General features: G+C 54.1%; 1 protein-coding gene across 4 annotated transcripts; it reads left to right on the forward strand.

The window, feature by feature from the left end:
* The first annotated feature begins 4,109 nt into the window (after positions 1–4,109).
* Positions 4,110–22,564, forward strand: BARHL2 (BarH like homeobox 2). Of its 4 annotated transcripts, XR_013954090.1 has the most exons (5): positions 4,710–4,844; positions 6,147–6,372; positions 6,942–8,375; positions 20,675–20,751; positions 21,610–22,564. XR_013954090.1 is itself a non-coding variant. In XM_080601426.1 (4 exons), exons 1-4 carry the CDS (start codon positions 4,265–4,267, stop codon positions 7,252–7,254), a joined length of 924 nt encoding a protein of 307 aa, XP_080457552.1. In that variant the 5' UTR covers positions 4,245–4,264; the 3' UTR covers positions 7,255–7,390. The 4 variants fall into 4 exon arrangements, 2 of the variants coding, with proteins under 2 accessions (XP_080457551.1, XP_080457552.1); XM_080601426.1 differs by lacking the exons at positions 20,675–20,751; positions 21,610–22,564 and adding an exon at positions 4,245–4,459 and having other exon boundaries at positions 4,655–4,844; positions 6,942–7,390; XR_013954091.1 differs by lacking the exons at positions 20,675–20,751; positions 21,610–22,564 and adding an exon at positions 11,066–11,080.
* Positions 22,565–23,828: the final 1,264 nt, after the last annotated feature.

A 23,828-nucleotide genomic window follows, 5' to 3' on the forward strand; every position in this document is an offset into this window, starting at 1 on the left:
TTCTGAAGCATGAACTTGGAATAAAATCACACATCAGAAAATTCACTATAATTATTTTGCAATGCCATCAGCACAGATCCATCAAGGAGGAAATCCAGTAGTGGAATGCTCCTCGCAGCCACAGGAGCGGCCAGTCCCGTCCCGCCTGAGTGACAGCTTTGGTAATTAAGTGATTGTAGAGACCTCCCCAACTGTTCTAACAACCTTGTCAGGGCCTGTCTGCGGACAGAACAAGCTGAAATCAATGTGCTTTCTGCTCCCTGAGCATTTCTGATCATGTCCTCAGCCTGCATCGGGGGAAACATTTGACAAAAGAAAAACAGTAGCACTAAACGTTGAGATTAATTTTTTTGAAGCAGAAAGTTTTAACTTTCTGAGCCTTTTTTTTTTTTTTCCTTAAGGAGGAAAAGAAGGGAGGGCAGCGCAGAGCCGCCGCCCGGGCTCGTCGGGGCTGCCCGGGACCAGCTGGCCGCGGCCCCGCCGTCCACCCATGCCGGTTCCGCTCCGGTTCCGCGCCGCTCCGCGCTGCCCGCGCCGTTTTGTTCCCGCTCGGAAACGTTCTGTAGGGTTCTCTCGCAACGGCCCCAATTACTCCGAGGTACAATATATTTTCGCCTGGATTAGACGGCGAGTCTGTTGGCACAGTGTAAATGTCAAGCAGCAGCTTTTAATAAAGGGATGTTCAGACTGTTAAATTTCACAGTACAACGGGTTCGGCCCCTCCCGGCCCCCTACCCCGGCGCTGCCAACCTGTCATCGAGCCAACATGCCGCCGCTCCAAAACGGGGGCGGGGAGACCCCCCCGAGCTGGGACGGCCGAGGGGCCCGGGCGGCTCCGAGCGGTTTTGTAGGCAGAGGGGCAGCGCCCCGCTCCTCGGCGCCCTCCCCGGCCGGGCAGAGCAGGGGCTGCCCACCCGCCGTTGAGGGGCCGGGGCCGGCCCTCGGGGCACCGCTGCAGCCGCTTCCTCGGCTCGCCGCGGCCGAATCCCGGGGCAGGTCCGTGCCGCCCCCCGCCCGGCACATGATACCCCGTCCCTGCCACTCGCCGCCCCCAGCCGGCCATTGATTAGCGCTCCGAGTGCTGCTCTAATTAGCTGTCTGCTAATTAACGGGTAGGGCCCCGTCCGACCCTTCTGACTGGCACCTTCGCTCATCGCTTTGATTCCGTTATTGCTGATCTATTGGCGGTGAGGGGCTGGGAGGGGGGGGGGCCTCTTCGTGGTTTATGCCCGCAGCCAGACGTGTGGGAAGAGAGGGGAAGGGGGGGTCCCGCACCCGCCCCAGGCCCCAACAAGTGCAGAGCGAGTCCCGCTGCCCCTCCTTGCCCCGCTGCGGGCGCCCTTTTATGGGCCGGTGGAAAGCGGCAGGAGCCGTAATGCCCCCGTACTGAGCTCCCCGGCCCCCGGGAGGCCAGGGCCTCCGCCGTGCCCCCGGGAGGTGCAGGGAAAGCCGGGGCTGCCGGGGACGCCTGGGCTGCGGGTGCCCGGCCCGGGAGCGGAGAGGCTGCCCGGAGCCGGCCTCGCCGCCGCTTTCCCCTAGAATATGTCTGCACAATGGAGTCGAGGATTAAAAAAATAAGAGGAGGGAAATGAAAGGTGTTCACTCTTCGGGAACATGGCTCTAAGCCCTAAATCCTGATTCCGGGACGCGAAAGTGCATTGTGAGTTAAAGGATTATGTTAGTGTAACATATTACCTCGGATCCCGCATTCTCCTAGGAATAATTAGGACATACTTTTGGTAAATTGCAAACCAAGACAGCAGAATAAATACTGCCGCTGCGGGCTGCTTTTCTGCTGCAGGAGCTTGCTTGTGCATTTGCAGATTTGTTTATTTTCCCCCCTTTCTTCTGACCTTTCATTTCACTCTCCAGTATTCCCTTTTTTTTTCCTATCCTCTTTTCCTTTCTTTATTCGTTCAAGTGCCCCGATCCGACCGCCCAGACACGCTCGCACCTCGCCGTGCACGGCCCCCGCTAGCACCGGGCCGCCCGCCCCCGCGCTGCCTTCGGCCCCGGCCGCACCGGGCTCCCGTCGGGGATCACGGGGGCGGCCGCTGCCGCCGCCCAGCGGACATGGGCGGCCCTGCACCTCCCCCGGCTTAACCGCCTCTGGGCACAAAACGGGCTCGTAAAGTCCCGGGGCAAACCGCGCGCCTGGCAGCCCACAGCCCCGCCGCGGTTTCTTGCCCGACCAGTGGAGGCCCCGGTGGCGGGGCCGTCGGGGCGGAGCGCGGAGGCTGCTCGGGAGGTGCTGCAGGCGGGAGGGGGCTCCTGCCGTCGAAAAACTTCTTAGGAAGTGCGGGGGTCGGGCCGGGACCTGCTTCTCCGCGGTGCCCAGCGGGGGCCGTACGCTTCGGGTGTGACAACGGCGACACCCAGGGAAGGCCCCCGGTTTTTGACAGCGAGAACACAGGAGCTCCTCGGCTCAGCATGGCCCCAAGCCGTCGAAAGCGGAGCCGAAGGCCGCAGCCCCCTCCGCATAGAGGGACCTCGCCCTTGTCCTTTGGGGTGCGGGTTCCCACCCCGCGCCGCTGCCCCCGGGACGCCGTGCGGCTGCGGTGTGTCACGTCGGGGCCAGCCGTCCGCAACGAGTTGCCGCCTCGCCGCGGCTCCCCGTGCCCCCTCTGCTTCCCATGCGGTCCCCGCGCCCTTCCGCACCTTTGAGCGGAGCGGGTTCGCCGGGGGACGCACTGCGGGGGGAAGCGGGGGGGGAGAGCACAGCTGGGGGGAAGCGGTGAGCCCACCGCTGGCAGGGCGGGGACCCCCGGTGCGGGACAAACAGGACGGGGAGGGGGTCGAACGGGCCCTCGTGTCCTCACCGCTCCCTTCTCTCCCCAAGGACGACCACCGGCAGAGCCGGCCGAGGCTCCCCGCAGCAGGGAAGCCGTTGTCTCCGCGGCCGGGTCGCCGGGCCCGCTCCCGTGGCGTTACCGAGAGCCGCGGCCGACCACCAGCATCCAGAAAACTTCCCTTAAACCAGTCCTGCCCCAGTCCCGCCCGGAGCCCCCTTCGCCCAGCCGCGTCCCTCTGTGCCCGCCTCGAGCCGTGTCCGGCCCCGGGCTCCTCTGGGGCGCACCGCGGGGGGAGGTTTGGGGCCGCCGCTGCTGCTTTCGGGGCCGGCCGGGCCCCAGGGGTGCTTTGCCGGGACGGGCCTGCAGGCTGGGAAGGGAGGCGGCGGGGTGGGCAGGCCCGCGGTTCGTAGGGGCCTGGAAATGGTAATTCGGAGTAAAATGTAACTCAAAGAACTCTGAATCATTCATTACCACCTTGTAATTACTCTGCTAATTAGGTTGACACGGCACTTAATCAGGATTAATACGACGTCTTGTCACTGGCAGTTCCCATTACTCTGACATTCAACAAGGGAGCCGTCCCGCAGACGCAAACACGGGCTGCTGCTCTCCGAGGGGACTCGCGGCCCGACCCCGCCGCCGGGAGCTGGAACGGGGCCGCAGGCGGGGAGGGACCGAACGGTCCAGGGCGCCCCGACAGCACAGCGGGCCGTGCGCTCCCCGCTCACACCGTAGCCCCGTCGGTGCTAGTACCCGCCACATCCCCCCCCACCCCTTGGCGGTCCCGGACCCCCGAGGGTTGTCGCTCGCCCCGCTGTGCGCCCGCCGCCGCCCAGCGCACCGGGACGGACGCAGCCCTGCCGCCGCCCTGGCGGTGCCGTCCCGCTCCTCTCCCTTTCCTTCCTCCCCCCATCCCGTTCCTCGATGTGCCTTTCCCTCCCCCTCCCCTCTCTCCCGCTCCGTCTCGCCCCTCTCCCCGACGGGGCGGCGCTGCGGCGGCGGCGGCGGCGGCGGGGGAGGGGAGGGGCATTGAGAGAACGACGGTGCCCGCCGCCGCGCGCGCTGATTGGCTGCCGCCCTGGCGGCATCACCCCCCGCTCGGCGGGCCGCCAATGGGGGCGGGCGGCGGCGGCGGAGAAAGCCCGGGTTTATCATAACCCGCGGGGGACGCGGCGGCCGTGACGTCACGGGGGGAGTCGCCGCCGCCGAGAGGAGCCGGCCGGCACGGGCGGGCGCGCCGCAGTGGCCGGAGTCCGCCCCGCTCCGCGCCTCCGCCCGCAACTTCCCGACTAACTTCGGCCCGGCCCGGCCCGGCCCGGCCCGGCCCAGCGCGGCGGCGATGCGGCGCTCGGCGGGCGCGCCGCGCTAGTGCCGCCCGCCCGAGTGCCGCCGCAGGTGCGCTGCCCCCCCCGGCCCGCCGCCCGGTGAGCGGGTAGCCCCCGGGGATGCGGGCGCAGCGCTAGTGGGCCGCCATGGAGGGGCCGAGCGGGTCCAGCTTCGGGATAGACACCATCCTGTCCGGCGGCAGTTCCGGCAGCCCCGGCGTCATGAACGGGGACTTTCGGCCGCACGGCGACGGCCGGCCCACGGATTTTAGGAGCCAGGCCACGCCGTCCCCCTGCTCGGAGATCGACACCGTGGGCACGGCGCCCTCGTCGCCCATCTCGGTGAGCATGGAGCACCCCGAACCGCACCTGGGGGTGGCGGAGAGCCTCCCGCCGCCGCCGCACCACCTCCACCTCGGCCCGCACCCGCCGCCGCCGCCGCCGAGTTTGCAGCCGTCTCCCCCGCAGCCGCCGCCGGCCCAGCTGGGCTCGGCCGGCTCCGGTCCCAGGACTTCCACCTCCTCTTTTTTAATTAAGGACATTTTGGGCGACAGCAAACCGCTGGCGGCGTGCGCACCTTACAGCACCAGCGTCCCCTCTCCCCACCACACCCCCAAGCAGGAGGGCAGCGTGGCCCCGGAGAGCTTCAGGCCGAAACTCGAGCAGGAGGACAGCAAAGCCAAGCTCGACAAGCGCGACGACACGCAGGGCGACATCAAATGCCATGGTGAGTACGTCCCGGCCCCGCTCCGCCGCCGGTACGGCCCGGAGGGAGGAGGGAACCGGAGGAGAGCAGCACCGGCCCCGCTCTGCACGGGTTTGTCGCGATCGTCGCTGTCTCGTTTGTAAAATGGGTAAAAATTAATGCAACCGCGTTTTATTCTCTCCGGCGATTGAGAATTCCTCCTCATCTTCTCAGTCTTTTTTTATTTTTTTTTATTTTTTTTAACGTGTTCGTTTTTAACAGAATTAGGCTGAACGGGTGCGATGGCGTTTGGAAGGAGAGCGTGTTTATTTTTTAGGTTATCGCGCGTAAATGCCTCCCCGGCTTTCTAAGAACCACGCACAGCGGCCCCGCTGCACTTAATGCCTTCATCCTTTTCGGTTTTGTTCATTCGATCTGAAATAAAAATAAAGAGAAATAAATGCAACAAACCCCACCACCTTCCTAATACCAAATAAACGAAAGAAGTTTAAATTAAACAAACAAACAAAAAGAACCGGCCCGCGATAAGCAGAGAAGGTCGCCGGGCTTTGTGCGTTTTGCGAAAACCAGGAAGGGTTATTTCTCCGTCTTCTCTTCCTTTTTTTTTTTGGATGGATTTCGGGCTCATGGGGAAGCCTCCGCAGCTCAGGGTTTGTAAATGAAAACAGCGATGTGTGCGTGGGGAGAAGGAAGGAGAAGGAAGGGGAAGGAAGGGAAAGAGTGAGAAACGGCGGCACGGAGAGGGGATCTTTTTCGTTCGATGCGAGCGGAGCCTCCCCTTCCCGCGGGCTGGCTTCGCAGGAAGCGCACTTTAAGCCGCGAGGTGACGGGACACATTTTTCTAATTTTTCCCCATTCACATATTTTTGCAAGGCTGAATAGCAGCGAGACGCTGGTGTGAGCCGCTCATTTTGCTATTTTAGGATTAGCATAAGAGTGCCCAAAACAGATGTACAGTCTGGTCTGGCCATTTTTGTGTGCACCAACCTCCCCAGTGGGTCAATTAGAGAGATTATTGTTCTTCCTGCAGGGAAGATCAAGGAACGCTACAAACCCGGCTACGAGCAGGGGTGGATTGACATATCGATTTCCCAGCTTTTAGGGGCGGGGGGGGAGGGAGGGCGAAAAAATAACGAAACCCCCGCCGTTGACAAATAGAGCGGGGAAATCCCGCCGCCCCCCGCTTTATTCGCCCCTTCCCCAAACACCCCGGAGAAGTCCCGGGGGAGGGGGCGGCGGGGCCCGGGGACGGCTCCAGGGAGGGGCGGGGGTCTCTCCGGGGTCCCGCCGCCCCTCGCTCACGGCTCCTCGGCTCGCTCGCAGGGACGAAGGAGGAGGGCGACCGGGAGATCACGAGCAGCCGGGACAGCCCGCCGGTGCGGGCCAAGAAGCCGCGGAAGGCGCGAACAGCTTTCTCCGACCACCAGCTCAACCAGCTGGAGCGCAGCTTCGAGCGCCAGAAGTACCTGAGCGTGCAGGACCGCATGGACCTGGCTGCCGCCCTCAACCTCACCGACACGCAGGTGAAAACCTGGTACCAGAACCGCAGGTAAGGGGGCCCCGACGGGGCAGCGGCTCACCCACGGCTCGGCCCGGCCCCGGGAGCAAGGGGTTCACGGTTTTCCCTGGGTTTCCAAGGGTTTCACGCCGTCCCTGCGGGAGCCCGGTGCGCGGCCCGCGCCCTCCCCGGCGGGCCGGGGGCTCCGTCCAGTTGTCACCGCTGCCATAATTTTCTGTCTCATTACATACGGTTGCAGCCACCCTAATTCTGTCGGAAAACATTAGTGTCAGCGCGCTGCAATCTAACCGGGGCGCCATGTTTATTAATTTGGCCGGAGCTGCCGCGCGTGTGCGTGCGTGTGTGTGTGTGTGCATGTGTGTGCGCGGGGGGAGCTGGGCCCCGCCGGGCACCGTGGGCCGGGGCCGGCCCCGTGCGGGTACCGAGGGCCGCAGCGCCCCGTCGGGGTCCCGGCAGCGCCGGGGTGGGGAAGGGGCTGGCCGTCTGCAGCCGACGGCGCTCATCGGGCCGGGCCGGGCTGTGCCGGCCCATGCTGGCCCGTGCCGGGGGCCCCGTCGCGGCACCCGCTCTGCAGCCGCCTCTTGTGCTCCCCCCGGCAGGACGAAGTGGAAGCGGCAGACGGCGGTGGGACTGGAGCTGCTGGCCGAGGCCGGGAACTACTCGGCCCTGCAGAGGATGTTCCCCTCGCCCTATTTCTACCACCCCAGCCTGCTGGGCAGCATGGACAGCACGACGGCGGCCGCGGCCGCCGCGGCCATGTACAGCAGCATGTACCGGACTCCCCCCGCGCCGCACCCCCAGCTCCAGCGGCCGCTGGTGCCGCGGGTGCTTATCCACGGGCTGGGACCCGGCGGGCAGCCGGCCCTCAACCCCCTGGCCAACCCCATGCCGGGCACCCCGCACCCCCGGTGAAGCGGCACCGCGGTCCCCGCAACGAGCCCTTCCCCTCCCCATCCCCAAACAAGCCCCAGCACCGCAGAGAAGGAAACGAGGGGAAGCCGAGGGGCAGGAGCGTCTGCAGGCAGCCACCAGCCACCGAAGGAGGCGATCAGTCAGAGCAGGGACTCTTGAACCGTGAACCCCGAGCCGAGCCCGTAAGTGAAAAGACCACACGCGGGGGAACGTGGGCAGACCCACGGGGCGCCCCGCCGACCTCGGCTCCTGCGAGACAGGACTTAGAGCTCGGAGACAGAGAGAGAGGGAAGGAGGGGGAGGAAGAGAGGGCGAGGGAGCCCGCCGCAGAGCCTGCCCGTTGGAGAGGACCGAGGGATGAGCGAGCCTCGCCCCCGCCCGTCGGAGAAGACCGGGGGAATGGAGAACTTTGCACTGATTTTTCTCATGACTTTTTTTTTTTTTTCTTACTGAAAAGTGGCATGCTCCCTAATGCGAACAGAATTGTACAGACCGAGTGCTGAGTGCTATATCATATTTATTATATGTTGTCCAAAAAAAAAAAAATCACTTCTATACGTTAGTTTAAAACGAACGAACGTGGTTCTCCCCTCTTCCTTTTCATGTCTTTTTGGATTCAGTAAAATAAATGCTTAGATGACAAAATATAGATTTTTTGTGACTGAAAAATTACAGGGAAAAAAGAAAAAAAAGAAATAAACTTTATCTTTTTTTAACAAACGTGGAAAATCAAGGTAGCTAATTTTCCTCGTGACGAGAATGCAAGAAATTTGGAGTAGAAAAGGCAAACGCCACTTTTTTTCTTTTTTTCTTTATTTTCGTTGTTTCGTAACAGGCGATTTTTTTCTTTCTAGCTGTATTTTAAAGGGGAAAAAATCACCACCCCGCGCCAGGTGCGGTGCCCTTCGCCGTTATTTTAAGCACCTGGGCAGGGCTGTGGCGCTTCCCCGGGAAGCCGGCGGGGAGAGGCGGCGGCGGGCGGCCCGGGCCGGCTCCGGCCCATGGGGGCGGGCGCGGTGGGGCCGAGCCGAGCGGAGCCGTGCCGTGCCTGGGGATGCGGCCCCAGCCGGGCAGCTGTCTGCGCACCGAGCTGGGACAGACAGCGAGCGCCTGCGCTGGGGGTGAGTAATGAGGGGATACGAGCAGGGGGCCCCGGCGGGCTCTGAGCCCCCAAGCCCCCCTCTGGTCGTTGCCCACCCCCGGCGGGTGGTTTTTTCGCTTAGCGCCCGCCGGTCCCGAGCCGCGGGGGTCGGGGGCGTCAGGGAGAGGGAGCGCGGGCAGGGGCTGGGGGCTGCCACCATCCGCCGGGCTCCCCGGCCGACTGTGGCCCCAGCCCTCGGGGGTGAATACCCTCTTGCGAAATTAGGAAGTTATCCATGAATCGTCTATAAAGCATTCATAAAGCCAAACAATATCTTTTCCTCTGAGGTTTTGGATTTTGGGGTTTTTATTTTTATTTTTCTAGTGCGTTCCCCTTCTCTCTTTCTCGAAGAGAGAATTAAAAAAAAAAAAAAGACGAAAAAAGAAAAAGAGGAGCCTGCGGGCACGTTTATTTAGGCTTTGCTAATTAGCGAGCGGCTTGCCGATTTCTCTGCTAATAAATTCGCGTTAAAACCATATTGACCCCTGTCTTGATCTAACAAAAGGAGAGAGGGCCGGGAACGCCCACGTCGTTTTGTGCCCGTGTTGCGGCGGCCGCTGACAATTCCCCCGCGCCTTCGCCGCCGTCCCCAAGTGCGCCCCGGCAGAAGCGAGCTGGGAGCGGGCCCGGGGCGACCCGGGCAGCCCCCCCGGGCTGGGGGATCGCGTCCTGCCCGGCCTGGGGGAGCGGGTGGGTAGCGGGGCTCGGGTAGGGTCCTCTCGCCTACCCAAACAGCGAATCCTGGGCTGTTTTCTCCCGAAAAGGAGGCGATTCTTTTGGAAAAGCTGGTCCCAGGCTCGTATTTCTTCGCGATGGCTAAATCGGGACTCGTGTTTTCACCGCACAAAGTCGTTGAAAAGCAGTAAGAATCAGGAAAAGTTCGCGCAAAATGGACGAGTGCTCCCCAGGGCAGGGGGCCGGGAAGGGGCTGGGCGCTCCCGCGGGGTTGGAAGTCGCGGCCGGGGCTGTGGCAGTGCCGGTGCCTTGTGGTGCCGAGGGTCGGACGGCGGCTAAAGCTCTGCTGGGGGGAACGGGAACCGCGACCTCTCCCGCAGTGCGATTCCCGACCTGGCTGGAAAGTGGGTGTGAGGAGGAAGGTTGGAGCCGGAATCGCTCCCGTCTATTTTTCCCCTTGGGAAGCGGGGCTGGGAGGGAAATTATAAAGCCCGCTCGCTCGTCCCGCTGCCCGTTCGCACCGGGCAGGAGCCGCCAACCGGGGCGCGTTGCCTCGCCCCGCGGCTCACAAAGAGCCGGGCCGGGGGCGGCTTCACGGGACCGGGCGCCTCTCGGTGCCGTTAGCGGCCGTGAGCGTGCAGCCTGTGCCGCCCTCGCCCCGGTGCTGAGGCCCTGGAAGTAGACGTGAGCCCCGAAACCCCTCTGTTGTGAGCTAAAGGGGCTCTCGAAGCTGTAAACCTCGGGAAATTTGGGCACCCGGCGGAGAAAACTCGGTGTTGGGCTGTCGGGCGTGGAAACGAAACGGGAGGCTGAAGGCGACCGGTGCGGTGTGTGTGTAAACGAGGGGGCCCGGTAGCCCTCGGGCTTGCTGGGGGCATTTGATGCCTCCCCCAGGCGGCCCCGCTGTTACCGGAGCACCGGCGGCCGGCAGCTCCGGGGCACCCGCGGAGCCCGGCCCGGAGGCTGCGGCTCGCCTGCCCTCAGCACCGCGGACAGCGCCGGGAGGCCCTGCCAGGCACGACTCGGCTCGGCCAGGGACGGCCGGGTCCTGCCCGCACGTCGGGGCCGCGCAGCTGGTGAGGCCGGTCTCGGGAGGGCCGTGAGCCTCCCGTGTGTGAGAGCTGCGTGGCCTCCTTCCCCGCGCTTGGCGGGAGGCGGTGGTGACGATGAAGGAGGCCGAGCCTGGCTCCTCGCTCCCTCCGCGCCGCTCCTCTCGCCTCCGCCGCTCGGGCCAAAGCTCCTGCCCCGGGCTGCGAGGGGCATTGCGAGCACGGGCTGGGGACCGCCCATCCCGAGGGTTTTGTCCCCACTTTTTGCGTGTTTCCCTCCCCCGGTGTAGACGGTGGGGGCAAAAAGCGGGACGCGTCTGCTCCGCTTCTGGCCGTGTCGCTCCGAATTGACGCCGGCGCGGCGGGACGCGGTGGGGCTCTTGCCCCGTCCCCCTTTGGTTTGTCTCTGCTGGGTCCTTTTCGCGTGTTTTGGCACGACACGGGAGCTTCCTTCGTGGAGGCTCTTGCTACGCTCGGGCAGGTTTTGGGACCCGTTGCAGCCTCCGGCTCCCGGCTGAGCCGCGGGTAGGCTGCTGAGGGCTGAAGGGCTCTCTGGCGGGATGCAGCGGCAGGGTCAAGTTTAATTACTGCCCCCCTGGGGGATTAGCTTGACCATCGTTGGAGCAGAAAGTGAGGCGGTGGGGGCTTGGCTGGGCTGGGACATGGCGCTGAGCGCTGCCTGTGCTGCTCCCTGTGCGCCTGCCCCGGCGCGGAGGCGGCTGCCGGGGACATGGGGGAACTGCAGCCGCCCTCCCCAGCCGGGGGGCGTTCGGCTGGGCCGCTGCGAAGCGGGGAGAGGGAGCGAGCCAAGGCTTCTGGTGCCCGGTTCCCCTGGTTGCGTTTACACACTGTAACGCCGCGTTACTCTCCGGCGCTGCCCGTGGCCCCTCCAGCCAGCTTCTCGTGCGAGTGGGTTTTTAACCTTTGTTATTTTCTCCCTTTCCAGAGCTGACCTTCCTCCAAATTCACACGATGCTTCTGTGCGATTGCACGCCGTAAGTCGCCCTTTAAGTCTTTAAATAGTCGGCTCCATCCCAGGGCGTAGAGTGGGTGCAGACAGGCCGAACTCACCCGTGGCAGCGGTAAACCCCTTCACCATGCGAGAAATATCCCCAGCCTCGGGGGTGATGGGGACAAGCGGTGAAAAACCGTTTCGGGTTGGAATTACGCAGCTCCCCGCCCCCCTTTTTTCTGTCCTGCTGTGAAGCCCACGTCTCCCGCCGGTGACACCGGGCGGGTTTCTCCCCGGTAGGTGCTTTAACGCGGAGCCCCGTTCGCGAGTTAGGGGCAGCACGGCAGAGCTGCCCGGCCGGGACGGCTCCGCTCCCTCGCCCCGCAGGAGGAGCCGCCCGCTGCGCTCCGGGAACAGCATCGAAATGTCCTCCGAGGGGCCTGGCGGGGGGCAGCTCATGGGGCCGGCCCCCCCCCCCCCCGGAACGGCACGGCGATGGGAGAGGGCGGGCGGCCCCCCGGAGCGCCGGTGCCCCTGTTTGATGGAAAAGCCGCTGGACCTGCCTCTTCCCCGGGGCTGCTCCCACCGCCCGCGGGGCAGCTGGGGCAGGCTCCTGTCCCTGCCGGTTCCCAGGCGGAGAGCAGGGCCGGTGGAGCGCCCATCACATCAAAACTCCGTTTCCATATTCATATGCCCTATTTTCCACCAGCCGTTTCTATTAATGGCAGCGCGCAAACGCCACTCCTCGGAATTAGCGGATTTCAAAGGCACCAAACGAGGCGCCTCGCGCCGCCAGCGCCGGGCCCGGGGCTCGCCCCGACGGGGCGCCCCCTCCCAGCCCTCGGCCCCGGGGCGCGGGCCCGGCGCGGTGCCTGCCGCCTGCCCGGGGCTCCCTCCCGCCTCCTTCTCTCCGGCCGGGCCGCGCGTGGTCCGCCGCACGGAAGTCTTCCCTTGTCTCTGGGAGCTCGCGCAGGGCGCTTTAATTGCCGCATTTTCAAACCGAAGTAATGGTGGGGATGTCTTAGTAATTTCCTTAATGAGATAACACCTTTCCTTCCCTCAACCTACTCATTATCGTGCTTCTTGTTCAAATTCCATCTACAAAGAGCTATACTTATTTAAAAAAGAAAAAAAAAAGACTGGTGAGGGAAGAAGTCTGAAATTTGTTTGAGGTCTCGTCCCTTAAAACAAACACCTTACATGGATCCCTAGCATATAAAGAGAGAACTACACCCTGTTCCAGGAAAGGTTGGCTTGAAGTAAACTAAACATCTGGGGTACCCCTTATTATTCTTGGTTGGCTTCTTTAGCTTGACCTGTAGGGATGTGAGGGTGTCAAAGTGATGAATTTTAAGATGTTGGTCTGTGAAGATGTGCAGCTGCAAGACTGATGGATTTAGGAAGGGAATGGTAACAAGGTTAGCGGCATGTGAAGTGTGAATTGAGATTTTTGCAAAGAGGCTGTGATTGCAGATGGGCATAATGTTGTACCCTTGCATGAAATCTTGCTATTATTGTATAATGGTCAGACAGAGTGTGAAATGACTTATTACTTTACTTGTATTCTTTAATGAAGTTGGCTAGGGGAGGAGAACTACCAGGAAATCGATAATGGCGGTGCACAGAAACTATATGACAGGTGCTGATACATTAAATATTTATTTAGCTTTTTGCCACCCCCCCCCCCCCAACCCCCCGATTTTCTGCTGTTTCAGAACACAAACAAAAATACAACCAGCAGATCTAGACAGTGAAGAAGATGCACAGGATGAAAGTGATATTTTCTTTGCCATGCTCACTTTCTGCAGGATATGTGAAGTGGGTGTCATGTGGCAGCGCAGCACGTATGTGTTCTGTGCAGAACAGCTGACAGATATCTAGACCCAGGCTGTGTGCACAAGCTTTCTGGACAGGTCTCGAGCTATTCAACATGCATCTCTCTTCTAGACCTCGATGCCAGCATGCAGTAATTTGTCTGCTGTTATGACCCCGTGTAAATTCAAGTGGGCTTCTTTCCAGCTTGATGTCCCTTTCCTTAGTACACGCTGAGTGTAGTTGTCCACATGGGCACTACCATTCTAGGAACATGTAGCAAAACATCTGTGCCTACTCCTTTGTGCAGCAGTATGTGGGTACCTCCGGGCGTCTGGGGTGGGTGGGCTACTTAACAGGCATCTCGTCAGTTGTTTCACAGGTGGTCAGGGTAAAACATCTATTATCAGAATTTGTGGTTCAGTTGTACAACTGCACTGGTCTTTGAGTATGCAGTGAGGAAAAGGAAATGGAGCTGCTCCCTTAGGATGCTGTCCTAAAAAAAAAAAAAAAAAGGATTCCCCAGATGACTAACCTCAGGACACCACTGCTGAGAATTTTTTGACAAATCCTCTCCCTGCACCTGGGCTTAGTAAATTGTCGTGAGTCGTCTTCCTCACAAAGAGCAGCTTCACCTCCCTGTTTGAATACACGCGGCAGAAGTGCAGCTTCTAAAATGCTTGCTCTCCAGGACACAGCCTGTAGCTTGAGAGGCTCTCTGAGATGGCGCATCTCCTCCAGGGCCATTCCTGGACCTTTTCCCAAGAGCCAGTGCAGCCCTTTCCCGAGAGCCTGCCTGCAAGATCTTGCCCTGTATTTTCTGTGGAGGCTGTCACTGTTACATTTCAATGGGAGGTCAGGAAGAACGAGTAATGTGAAGCAAGCTAGGGAATAATTACCTACTTGGTGCTCATCATCATATGGGATAATAATGATGGCAGGATTGTGTGAAACAGGGAACACATCTGAGGCCTAATCTTTGTCCTTACGGTAGTCCTTCAGACTTCCATTTAGTATCTGTGCCTCAGTGTCTGAACAAGCACAGCATTCTGGACTTGAACTCCATTTCCGTTTATTAACATCCTGTTGTAGGAATATCTCTCTTCTCTCCTCTGGTATATGAAAAGGTCACTGCAATGTGCAGCGGTTTGCTTCAGCTAGAAAGAAAACCAACCTGATGCAATTCTGCCCATATGAATGACATAAAAATGCACTGAGGGGCATGATATGTTCCTCAGGACACAGAAGGACATGGGGTAGCTAGCTCCCTGATTTACTTGTAGCATGATAGACTGGCAGGCATGTTGTGGCTTTTAATAATTCTGTTTTCATTGTGTGAAGGTGAAATAAGAATTCCTGAAAGTTTTCAGGGCTACCCCATAAAAGTGCTGTATCGGTGCCTGAGTACGTGGAAAGGTCTGCTCTGTGGCAGACCTGCTGCTAACCCAGCACTGCCAACGAAACCTGCAGCTTCCCTTGGAGTGCTGCTCTAAGGACAGGGTATCTGGAAGAAGAAAGCTGTGAAGACAGCCTCTTTAGAGGAATTGCCATTTATAAATTGGCTGGATACTGTGGGTTCAAGTACTATCACTGTCCTTATATTAAAACATTGCAGTTCTTTTGCTTTGTCTTTAGAAGTTGTGAAATAAGGCTGGATTAATATGCCTTCAGAAGCATGGAGAGGTCTGTAGTAAAACGCAGCTAAGCACTTCTGCAACAGATCACCAGCCTGGGTGCTGACAGCACCAGCCCATACTACTCCACATAAACTTAATAGGTCAGTGAGGTTTGCTGCCTAAAACGGGGTGCAAGGTAAGAACGCCAGCAGCTTGTTTTTGCAAGTTATTTTGCTCTCTAGTAGCCTTCTGTTTTTCCCCTTCCCTCTTCTCCTCCCCTCACTCCGCTCTGCCCAGTGCCTGGCAGCGAGCCCTCCAAGGCTGCAGGCTTGAGGAAGATGTGGGCAGCCTTCCTCCAGCAGCCCTGGCATGCTGGGGTGTGGAGCGATGCAGCATGACATGCGTGCAGCAGCGCTGTGCCTCTTCCATGGAGACTAAGCTCATTACAGTACAGTATTCTAAAAACATGCTTAACCTCTCCAGGCTTGGGTGTTGTATCCCACATCTACTGCAGAGCATGGACACCCCAATTAGCACTTACAATGCACTGTTGACATTTCTCTGGGCCAGCCCAACAGGAATAATTAGATGTGATAGCTAACACAAAGTATTTTTTTTTCCCCAGCAGAGGGTACACTGAAAACCAAAAGCAATGTCTACTGCAACTGTACTTGGCCAGATTCGTCTCTTGCATTGATCTTGGTAGCAGTGGTGTAGCTCAGCTGGCTTCCCTGGGCCCAGCTGCTGCAGAGACTCTCTGTGTGGGGTTAGTGCTGGAGATAAAGCTGTGGGACGGGCTGTGCCAGAAAGCTCTTATATGGTGCAGACCTGGGGAAGCTGCTGTACGGCCCTCTGTGTAAACCTGTCTGCTAGAAGATGCAGTGTGCATGGAAACACCTGCTTAGCATAAGATCTTCTCTCATTTAAGGTATTGGCTGGCAACTGGAGCAGCTGGTCTTGCTGTAAATTCAAGCCCCTCTCCTGTCACACACCAACATGTAGAGAGCCGTGTGGGTTGGGTGAGGAATCAGGCAAAGCTTTAGGAATTGGGCAATCCTCAGCAGCAGTGCACATAGCAGCAGCAGTGGCAGTACTATTGTGTTGTCATAAAACACATGCTAGCAGGCCAAAAATCCTGTGGAAAAACACTTGTGACAGTAAAGGGGAAAAAATGATCTGCTGCAATGCAGCAGGAAGGTGGCTGTCCTGTGACACCACTAATAACAAAGCAGATCTGAAAATGTAAGTGTATTTAGTGAGTATTCTTACTTAGAAAGTGGTGGTGTGTTTGGCTTTGGTACCATTTCTTGCCTACTTTAATGCATTGCAAACTGGAACTTGGGAAGAACTTGGCAGAGTGGAGAGGATATGAAAATGATTATTTTTCATGTAATAGAGATCACACAGAGATTTCCTTTGTAGTTCACAGCATTTCCATTCCAGGATGCTCAGAGAATTAAAGCATACAAATAGAGAAAATCTGCAAAGTGTTGTCAGGTATTATTTATGTATTATTATTTTTGTTGGAAGAGACATGTAAATATAAAGAATTAGAAAAAGGAGCTACTAAAATAAATTATAATGGAACCCACAATAAATCTAACATGAGAATAAAATTGTAATGAGAACACATTTTCTCTAGCATAAATACAAATCTTGTCTGCATGCTAAAGCCCTATTAATTGGATACTTACTACGGGAATAAATCTTCAAATGTGTAAAAAAAAGTCTTTCTGCTCTGTGATGAAATATAAATATCACCAGATTTATTAAAGAAAAAAATTCTGCTAAACGACTACTTCTCTTACATACTAATTTATGCTTATACTACATCTGAAAGAACTCATCCTGACGTGAATATCAGCTAAACGAAGGAAGCTGTAAAAGAAAAAGGTTTAATGTGGATCATGAGAAGTCTCTTCTATCAGGCACGGCAGGTTTCAATGAAGTCTTATATTATGAAATAGAGGAAAGGTGATAGTCTCTTAAGAGACATAATACTTATCCCATGAGTGATATAATAGTTCATAATTCACCAGAGAACAAGGCTCAAGTGAGCCATATATATTTTATGGCACAATTGGGATTAATACTGTACTTCAAGGAGGCATGCATAACCTATTCTATTTATATGGAGAGATGGTTTAAAATTCACCCTCTTCTCACACCCTTTTCTCCTACCCTTTGGCATCAACTTATAAGAGAGGGACTTGGAAAAAATGAGCAGGGACATCAGGTGAAAAACAGACATGGGATCAATGTACTGCTGCAGAATCATTTGTCAGTAGCTACACTGGTGCTGCTACGGTAATCGGAAATGTTGATTTTTCTAATGATAGCTGCCCACAGCCCCAGAGCAAGAGGTCAGTCCTGGGTAGATTTTCTGCAGCTTGCTTTTTTTTTTTTGGCTGAAAGTTGGTTTTTGGTGGGAAAGCAGGAATTGCTGACTTTAACCTCTGTTTGCAGCCACCATGGTGGAATTTGGTTGCACCTGGCTCCTGCTGTGCCATTGCTGTGCTGCTGCTGTCCTTAGCAGGCATGTTAGGAGGCAGAGAGGAGGCTGATGAGCCTCCCTATGTGCCAGCCTCCCCGCAGCACTGCCCAGGGTCCCAGACTCATGTGGGGGAGATGACAAATATGAGAAGTGGGATGGGCAGGTGAGCACCTTGCTCTCACCACTCGTACGATGTGAGACTTTGTGTTGTTACTCCTTTTCTAATACTCCACAAATGTGATGTTTAGAGATGGTGGATGTGGCATTTGAGTCTTGTTCTTGGGAAATATCTTTTGCTCCTATGAAAGCTTGTATTCTTTTGGATGATTTTCTGAAATGTGGCCTAGAGCAGAAATTTAAAATATGACCTTGTTCCCTTCCCAGGGAAAGCCATTTTCTAAACTGTGTTTGAGGAGTGGAAGCAGCGCACTTCACCTCTTCAGCAAAATCACCAGGAAAAAAAAAAGTTGTTTCCCATCCTCGTCCTCCAGCCAGGCAGCTGGCTGCACTGTGCTACACGTCACAGGGATGAATAACAGTCACACGGATCAATGCTACACTTTACAGGGATCAATAGCTAAACCTAACAAATTTTGGAAACTCAAAGGGCCCCTTTATTGGTCTCAGTTTAAGATAGAATAACTGATCCATGACATAAGTATTGGTATCTTTCTGGCATCTCTTTTTTTTTTTTTTTTTTTGCTAGCTTTCCTGCCAAAGTGTGTGGGTTTGGGAGCTTTTTAGATCTAGCCTGGAGGAGTTAATCACTAAGTCTTGAGTCTGATAAAAAGCTCAGAGAACTTTTTAAAAGGAATTAAAAAAAAATCCTTCATGATCTTGCACCCAAATAATGCTGAAAAGTGTTTGGAAGAGCTATCTTTGAACTGCTGGTATTGGGGAGGCATCTTCTGTCATATACAGCTACTATACGTATAGTAATTATACACTTAGATGATACATAACCACCTTTTTCAGAGCACTCTTAGTAGAAAGCGTTTCATACCACACAGTTGTTTTATGGTGCACGTTACTTGTGATTGTTATAAACCCTTGCCAATGAATGACAAATTTACATACACATCATGTCAGCCGGCAATATTTTGCAGTCTTAATTGCTTTAGCTTCAGGCATTCTGTGTCAAAATACTGTGTTTTACGTCCTGCAAGTTGCTCTGTTTCTTTGCAACAGTTAAATTATTCTGTAATTTGCCTGTTTTCCTTCTAATGCATTGTCCATTAAGTCATTTAATAATTTATGTTATAAAGCGCATGATGCAACCTTAAATAGCGTTTAAAACTAAAATGAGGTGTTCCTGTTGTTATGTCAGAAAGGACAAACGTCCTAAAATGCATTTGTTTAAAACATTTTTCCGATAGCTTTGTGCCTGCTGAGGACAGCTCTGCCTCTGCGGCTCCAGCCGTTTGGCTGGGGCAGGGGCGCAGGGTGAGGGGCTGGAGCCAGCTCCCCAAGCACTCCCTGGGTGTTGCGCATGGCCTGTGGCTGCCTTGGAGCCCCCGGCAGCAATGTGTGAGCAGAGGCTGTAGGAGGGTTTCTCATGCCTGCAGGAAGGCCCTTCGCATTCTCCATGAGCTCTCAGTCAGAAGAGGGGCGGCCGGGGGCCGGTGTTAACCCTGGACTAGCAATGCACCCTTCTGCCACGCTGCCCCTGCCTTGCTGGGCCTTTACTGCATGGCCTAGGAGGGCTTTATGCGAGATTTAAAAACAGTGTCCAGATCACATGGCCCAAAAGTAACGTGAATGAGTGTTCTGCTGGGAGAAAGTCTGATGGGGAGGTGGCTGTGCTGCCTGGGGCCTCAAGGGCTGCCACCACCACTCTCCTTTTGGTTAGTTCCTCCCAGAAAGGTTCAGGGACTGACCTTTGTCACGTCATTTGCTACCAAGAACTGTGAAGGGAGTGTGTGGAAGTCTGTGGCAGTGCCTCCGTGTGCGCTCACCTGTGGTGGGGGGTGGCTGTATTTCACATGCCCGTTCAAAAACCAGAACCTACTGTAAGGTGAAAAAGCAGGGCCGCTGCCTTAGTGAGCTCTTGTTGTATGCTGCTCTGTTTCAAAGTTTGATATCTTGTTGAGAAGCAGATTCACCCCGTGTGAGAAATTATGAGTATTGATTACCAGGAAATGATGAACAAGTAAAGAAACAAGATATTTGTAGCATTCAAGGATGATTTTTCTTGATTAATTTACAAAGAGTGGAAAGGCCAATGTAGGCAGGAGCACAGATCTGCTTCATGGCTAGCATTTGAGATGCCTAGTTAGCATACACATGGTGCACAGGCGATGGATGGAAGTGACACCTTCACCTGGCAACTGTGGGTTACTTCTAGTGGCTTTTTACTCCGCTTGTAATGTTGCTGATAGAGATTGTCTCATTGTTTGTGGCTGCTGTGGTCTGCTCTGCTAATGGGGTGTCTCTCAAGCAATGCTGGTCAGTGGCTGGCCTGTGCTCTGGCCCTTTTCTTCAGACCAAGCTTCTGAGGGTTTTCATCCTCACGGCCTGGCAGGCATCTCCATTTCTGCCTGCTCCATTTCTGCGTGAGCTGGGCCCATTTTGATGGCTGGTTCAACTTACAGCCATGGAGCAGTGCTAGGTATAGACCAGGCATTACAACTCCTAACGAGAGCTGCCTGACAGAGCACCACTCCTGAGGCAGAATTTGGCACAATTAAGGCTACGCTCCTTGTTCGCTAAGAGAGCAGAAAACTAGTTTTGCTGATTCTCCAGTGAGGCTCTCGATTCCTGTTTTCACGTTGAGGTTTATGTCTTTCCCACCCCTGAAGTCCCCAATTTGGCTTGAATACATTTTGAATTATAACAAATATCCTGATACTCACACCACATGAATGAGGGCAGAAGGCAGGGGGCAACTCCTGGCTATGTTCCTGCACTGAATTTAATTTTTCATTGATAATTAGACTCTCAAAGCCACCTGATATTTTTGACCAGCAGGAAACAAAGGCCCACTGATTGACTCCAGGGATACGTGCAAGCAGCCCCCACCGTGCTCACGCGGCAGCTTCACAAAGACTCAAAACAAGAGCTGCGGCAAATTGGATCACCGTGCAAGTTTCAACTGGTCCATTGTGTACGAGTAGTAAATTGAGAGCTGGTATTTCTGAGAATTATTTATTAGCAAAGCCCGGTGTCTCACTCCCCTTGTAGTTATCCTTTGCAAACAGCTTTTTACCAGTTTGGATGAGCAATCTACAGCACTTCATTATTTTTTCTTTTATTTGGGTAATTATTAAAAGACAGCCAAGATTTGTTCAGACTGGCAGTGTACTGCATCTGTACCCAGCTGGGCTGATACCTTAACAGTTAGGCATTATGTGTTTAATTGTATAAAATGATAATGGGATGCATTTGCAGGCACTTATTGCACTGCAAACAATAAAAGAAGATTATTTTGAGATTCATTTCTAATGCCTTTTGTGTTGTTAAGATTCTAAATAAAGGTGTCATGGTGACAGCTTCTAGTAGAGTGACCAGTTGTAAGCATTTAGTACAAAAAAGGTGTGAAAATACTAGGCTGAGACCAGTTAGCAGAAATCATAGTTAAATGTGCTGAGACCTGCAGTGTTAAACCAAATCTGAGTAAGTCTTGGAGGGGGATTGATAACTCTTATTGTTTTTTCTTTTCTATAAAAAACAAAACAAAACAAGAAACCAAGATGATGTACAGGAAGATAAAATGATGGCTGTTTCATTAGCTTTGTTTTCCCCAGCAGCACTTTTCTTAGGTAAGTTGAAAAAACAGTGTTTCTGCCACTGCTGGGGTCACATGAAATAGGGAAAACAGGACCCTTGTCCACGTTGTGGTAACTCTGTGTGTAGAGTAAAACAACTATTAAACTTTTGTGATAAGATTCCCTAACCAGCAAATAATGTCTGTATTGGTAAGGCCATGTTTTCCTGGAAAAAAAAGGGGTGGGGTTGCCCTATGGTGTGAGAACAAACTCATTCTAGGATGTGTTCTGGACACGTCTGTACAGGTGAGGAGGTCACTGTTACTGGTACACAGTTGCTTATTTCTCTGAAGGGAATCTTATCTGTGGAGCACTGAAGCCCTTAGAGAAAGGGTCTTAACCACCAGCTTTATTTGGGCTGGATGCAGGAGACTGGGTTAGATCAGGAAGCAGTGGCTTTCCCAACTGCAAAGCCTTCTGCTAATCCAAGAAAAAGATAGGCAGTTGGCATGTGCGCAGCTGGACAAAGTGAGCCTGTTGAAGGAATGTCTACCCAAGGGTGGCACTCCTGGCCTTGTCCTATCAACGTACTTGGAAGTTGAGCAGGGATAATCCTCCTTCTCCAGGATCCTGGGGCTGTGACGGTCACTTTCTGAGAGTAGGAAGAAGCCAGATCTGGGCACCTTACCAGGTGTGTGCAGAGCCCCTCTGAGGTGATGTGTCATGGCCAGGGCACTGCCACTGTGCACAGCCCCACATGGCTCAGCATGTGTCCCATCAGCATGAAGGACCAGGGTGGCCTGGAGACTTGAAGTGACATCCTCACTTGGTTGGAAACTTGTAGTTGCTAATGAAAAACACCCCCCAAATGGGGTCAATGTCTTTAATCTGTGGAAACATTTTGTCTTGCAGGCTGCCATACTGGCATCATTTGCATCTGGAGGTGTTTTTCTTTTCCCTCTCTCCTGTAGTTTCATTAAGTTGCTGAAATAAACCCTCAATAGGTCACTTCAGAACTAGTGAGAGGCACAGAGTGGACAATATCAGCTCCTGAGCCTGGAAGGACAAAATCATGGACCAGAAAATAGCTTGTGGTCTGCAGGGTGATGGGAACACCTGCTTACTGCAGGCATGATGCTGCTCTTCTGCAACCAGAAGCTGAGTTTAGGATATCCCTATGGGGCTTTGGTAGTGCTTGTGCTGAAACATCTGCATGACACATGACAGTGAGACCACACAGGTACTGCAGCTGCTATCCCAGAGCAGCATTTTTTTATCCTTTCAGTCTTGGACAAAACAACACAATTACAGGAACTAAGTCTGCTGTCTTTGATGATGAGAAATTCTTTTGCAGCCTTGATTTTGAATACATTTGAACATGTTGCCTACAAGATGTAGACAGAAATGAGCTATGCATTTAACTGGAGCAGTTGTGTATTCTGTTGATGTCACTCAAGTGAAGTGAAGCTTGGAGAGCCATAAATGCATCAATTTAATTGTGAAAAAGTACCTCGTTCTGATAGAATTTTTCAAATCCCATGGCTCGCATACAGTGTGGGTAAGCCAGACCCTGGGTAAGATGAGGCCCTCTCAGACTCTGGACGGTTCAGCTTTCTGCTGAGAAAGGATGTCCTTCTGTCCAAGAAGAGTCTGACCTGTCTTTCCCCAGTAAAGCCTGTGGAGTAGGCCCTGATGCGTGGTCCTCCCTGTGGTGTCCCACCAGTGCTCACCTCCCACAGGCAGCAAGGCCTTTGTGCAAGCATGGGGCCCACTGAGCCCTTGTGAACTTTGCCTTGTACTCACAATACATACGTTTAATACAGCCAACCACCAATTTATCAGTTCTACAAAAATAAAGGCCAAAGTACTCCCGCTGACTGAATTCAGTGGAATGGGTTTGGCCCTGTACCTCAGAGGTGCCTGGATTTAGCTTAGGTGCTGCTGTGGTCCTTCTCCAGTACAAGAAAATATGGATCTGTGGTTTTCCTCCTTGGCTGGCCTGTGTTCCTGGTGGAAGAAAGGAGCTAGGCCTACAAAGGGCTTTGGACCAGTCCAAAGTAACTGTGCAGACATTAATTCTTTGCGAACAGTTACTGGTAAAATATACATGACCTGTGGGCAAGGAGTATGTCATTTGCTGACCATATTCAACTTCTTGTAAGTAGAAACTGCCCTGATTTGGCAGTATAAAGACATAATATAAAAATGGCTGGACAGTTATGGTCCAGATGTCAAAGACACTTAAAACACTGGGCATTTGAGTCAGCAAGGTGAAATATGTCAGGCACACATTTTTCTCATTAAAAATGGTACTTTCTGATGATTTAATTCTTTACATTGTTTCAGCTAGACAAAATAGACAAAATGAAATAAAGTTTTTGATTAAAAAAAATTGATTTTTTAGATTTAAAATTGTTGTTTTGACACCCAGTGTAGTTAAATACAACTAAAAGTCATAAGCACACAACCCTATTTATTTCCTTTTGCTGTGAAAACTACTTTCTTGTCAAGTGAAAATGAAAGGTTATTTTTCCAGTTTAGCCACTGAACTGAGGATTCAATTATTTGCATAGCTCCAGTTGTAAGACATCCTAATATTTACCTTTCAGCTGCTGCTGGACATACAGGAACTATCTGCTACTCCAGCAGGAAAATTGAATTAAAAAAAAATTGAACATGTAGGTCCATTATTTCTGATTCACAATAATTATGCACCATGTTAAACGATGTATACTTCCGTCTAATGCAAAGCCACTACCTGGAAATACACAATTACCAAAATACCTTGCTGGTTAGATACATGGTGAGACTATGATTATGCAGAGTGTGGGGAGAACTTTATGTATAAAGTTATTCTCAAGAAGAAGGGGAAAAAAAAACAACCTAAGTAAAAAGCTAAGCCAGCACATTATCTAATTCTCAATGTAAAATAATGCAGAACTGTGGAAGATGAACATCTGATTTGTCACATCTGATACGCTAATGTTTTATCCAAAAGGAAGAACACATTGTAACATGCTCATTCATCTGCATAAACACCACCTGGCCCTTCACAGGCACCTACTCCAGTAACAAAAGTTAATGGCAGCCCATTTGTAGCCATTTCACTGGTAGAGATTGAGAGTTTTTTT

The sequence above is a fragment of the Anser brachyrhynchus genome (assembly GCF_964034855.1).
Source record: "Anser brachyrhynchus genome assembly, chromosome: 8".
In the NCBI taxonomy this organism is placed as follows: domain Eukaryota; kingdom Metazoa; phylum Chordata; class Aves; order Anseriformes; family Anatidae; genus Anser; species Anser brachyrhynchus.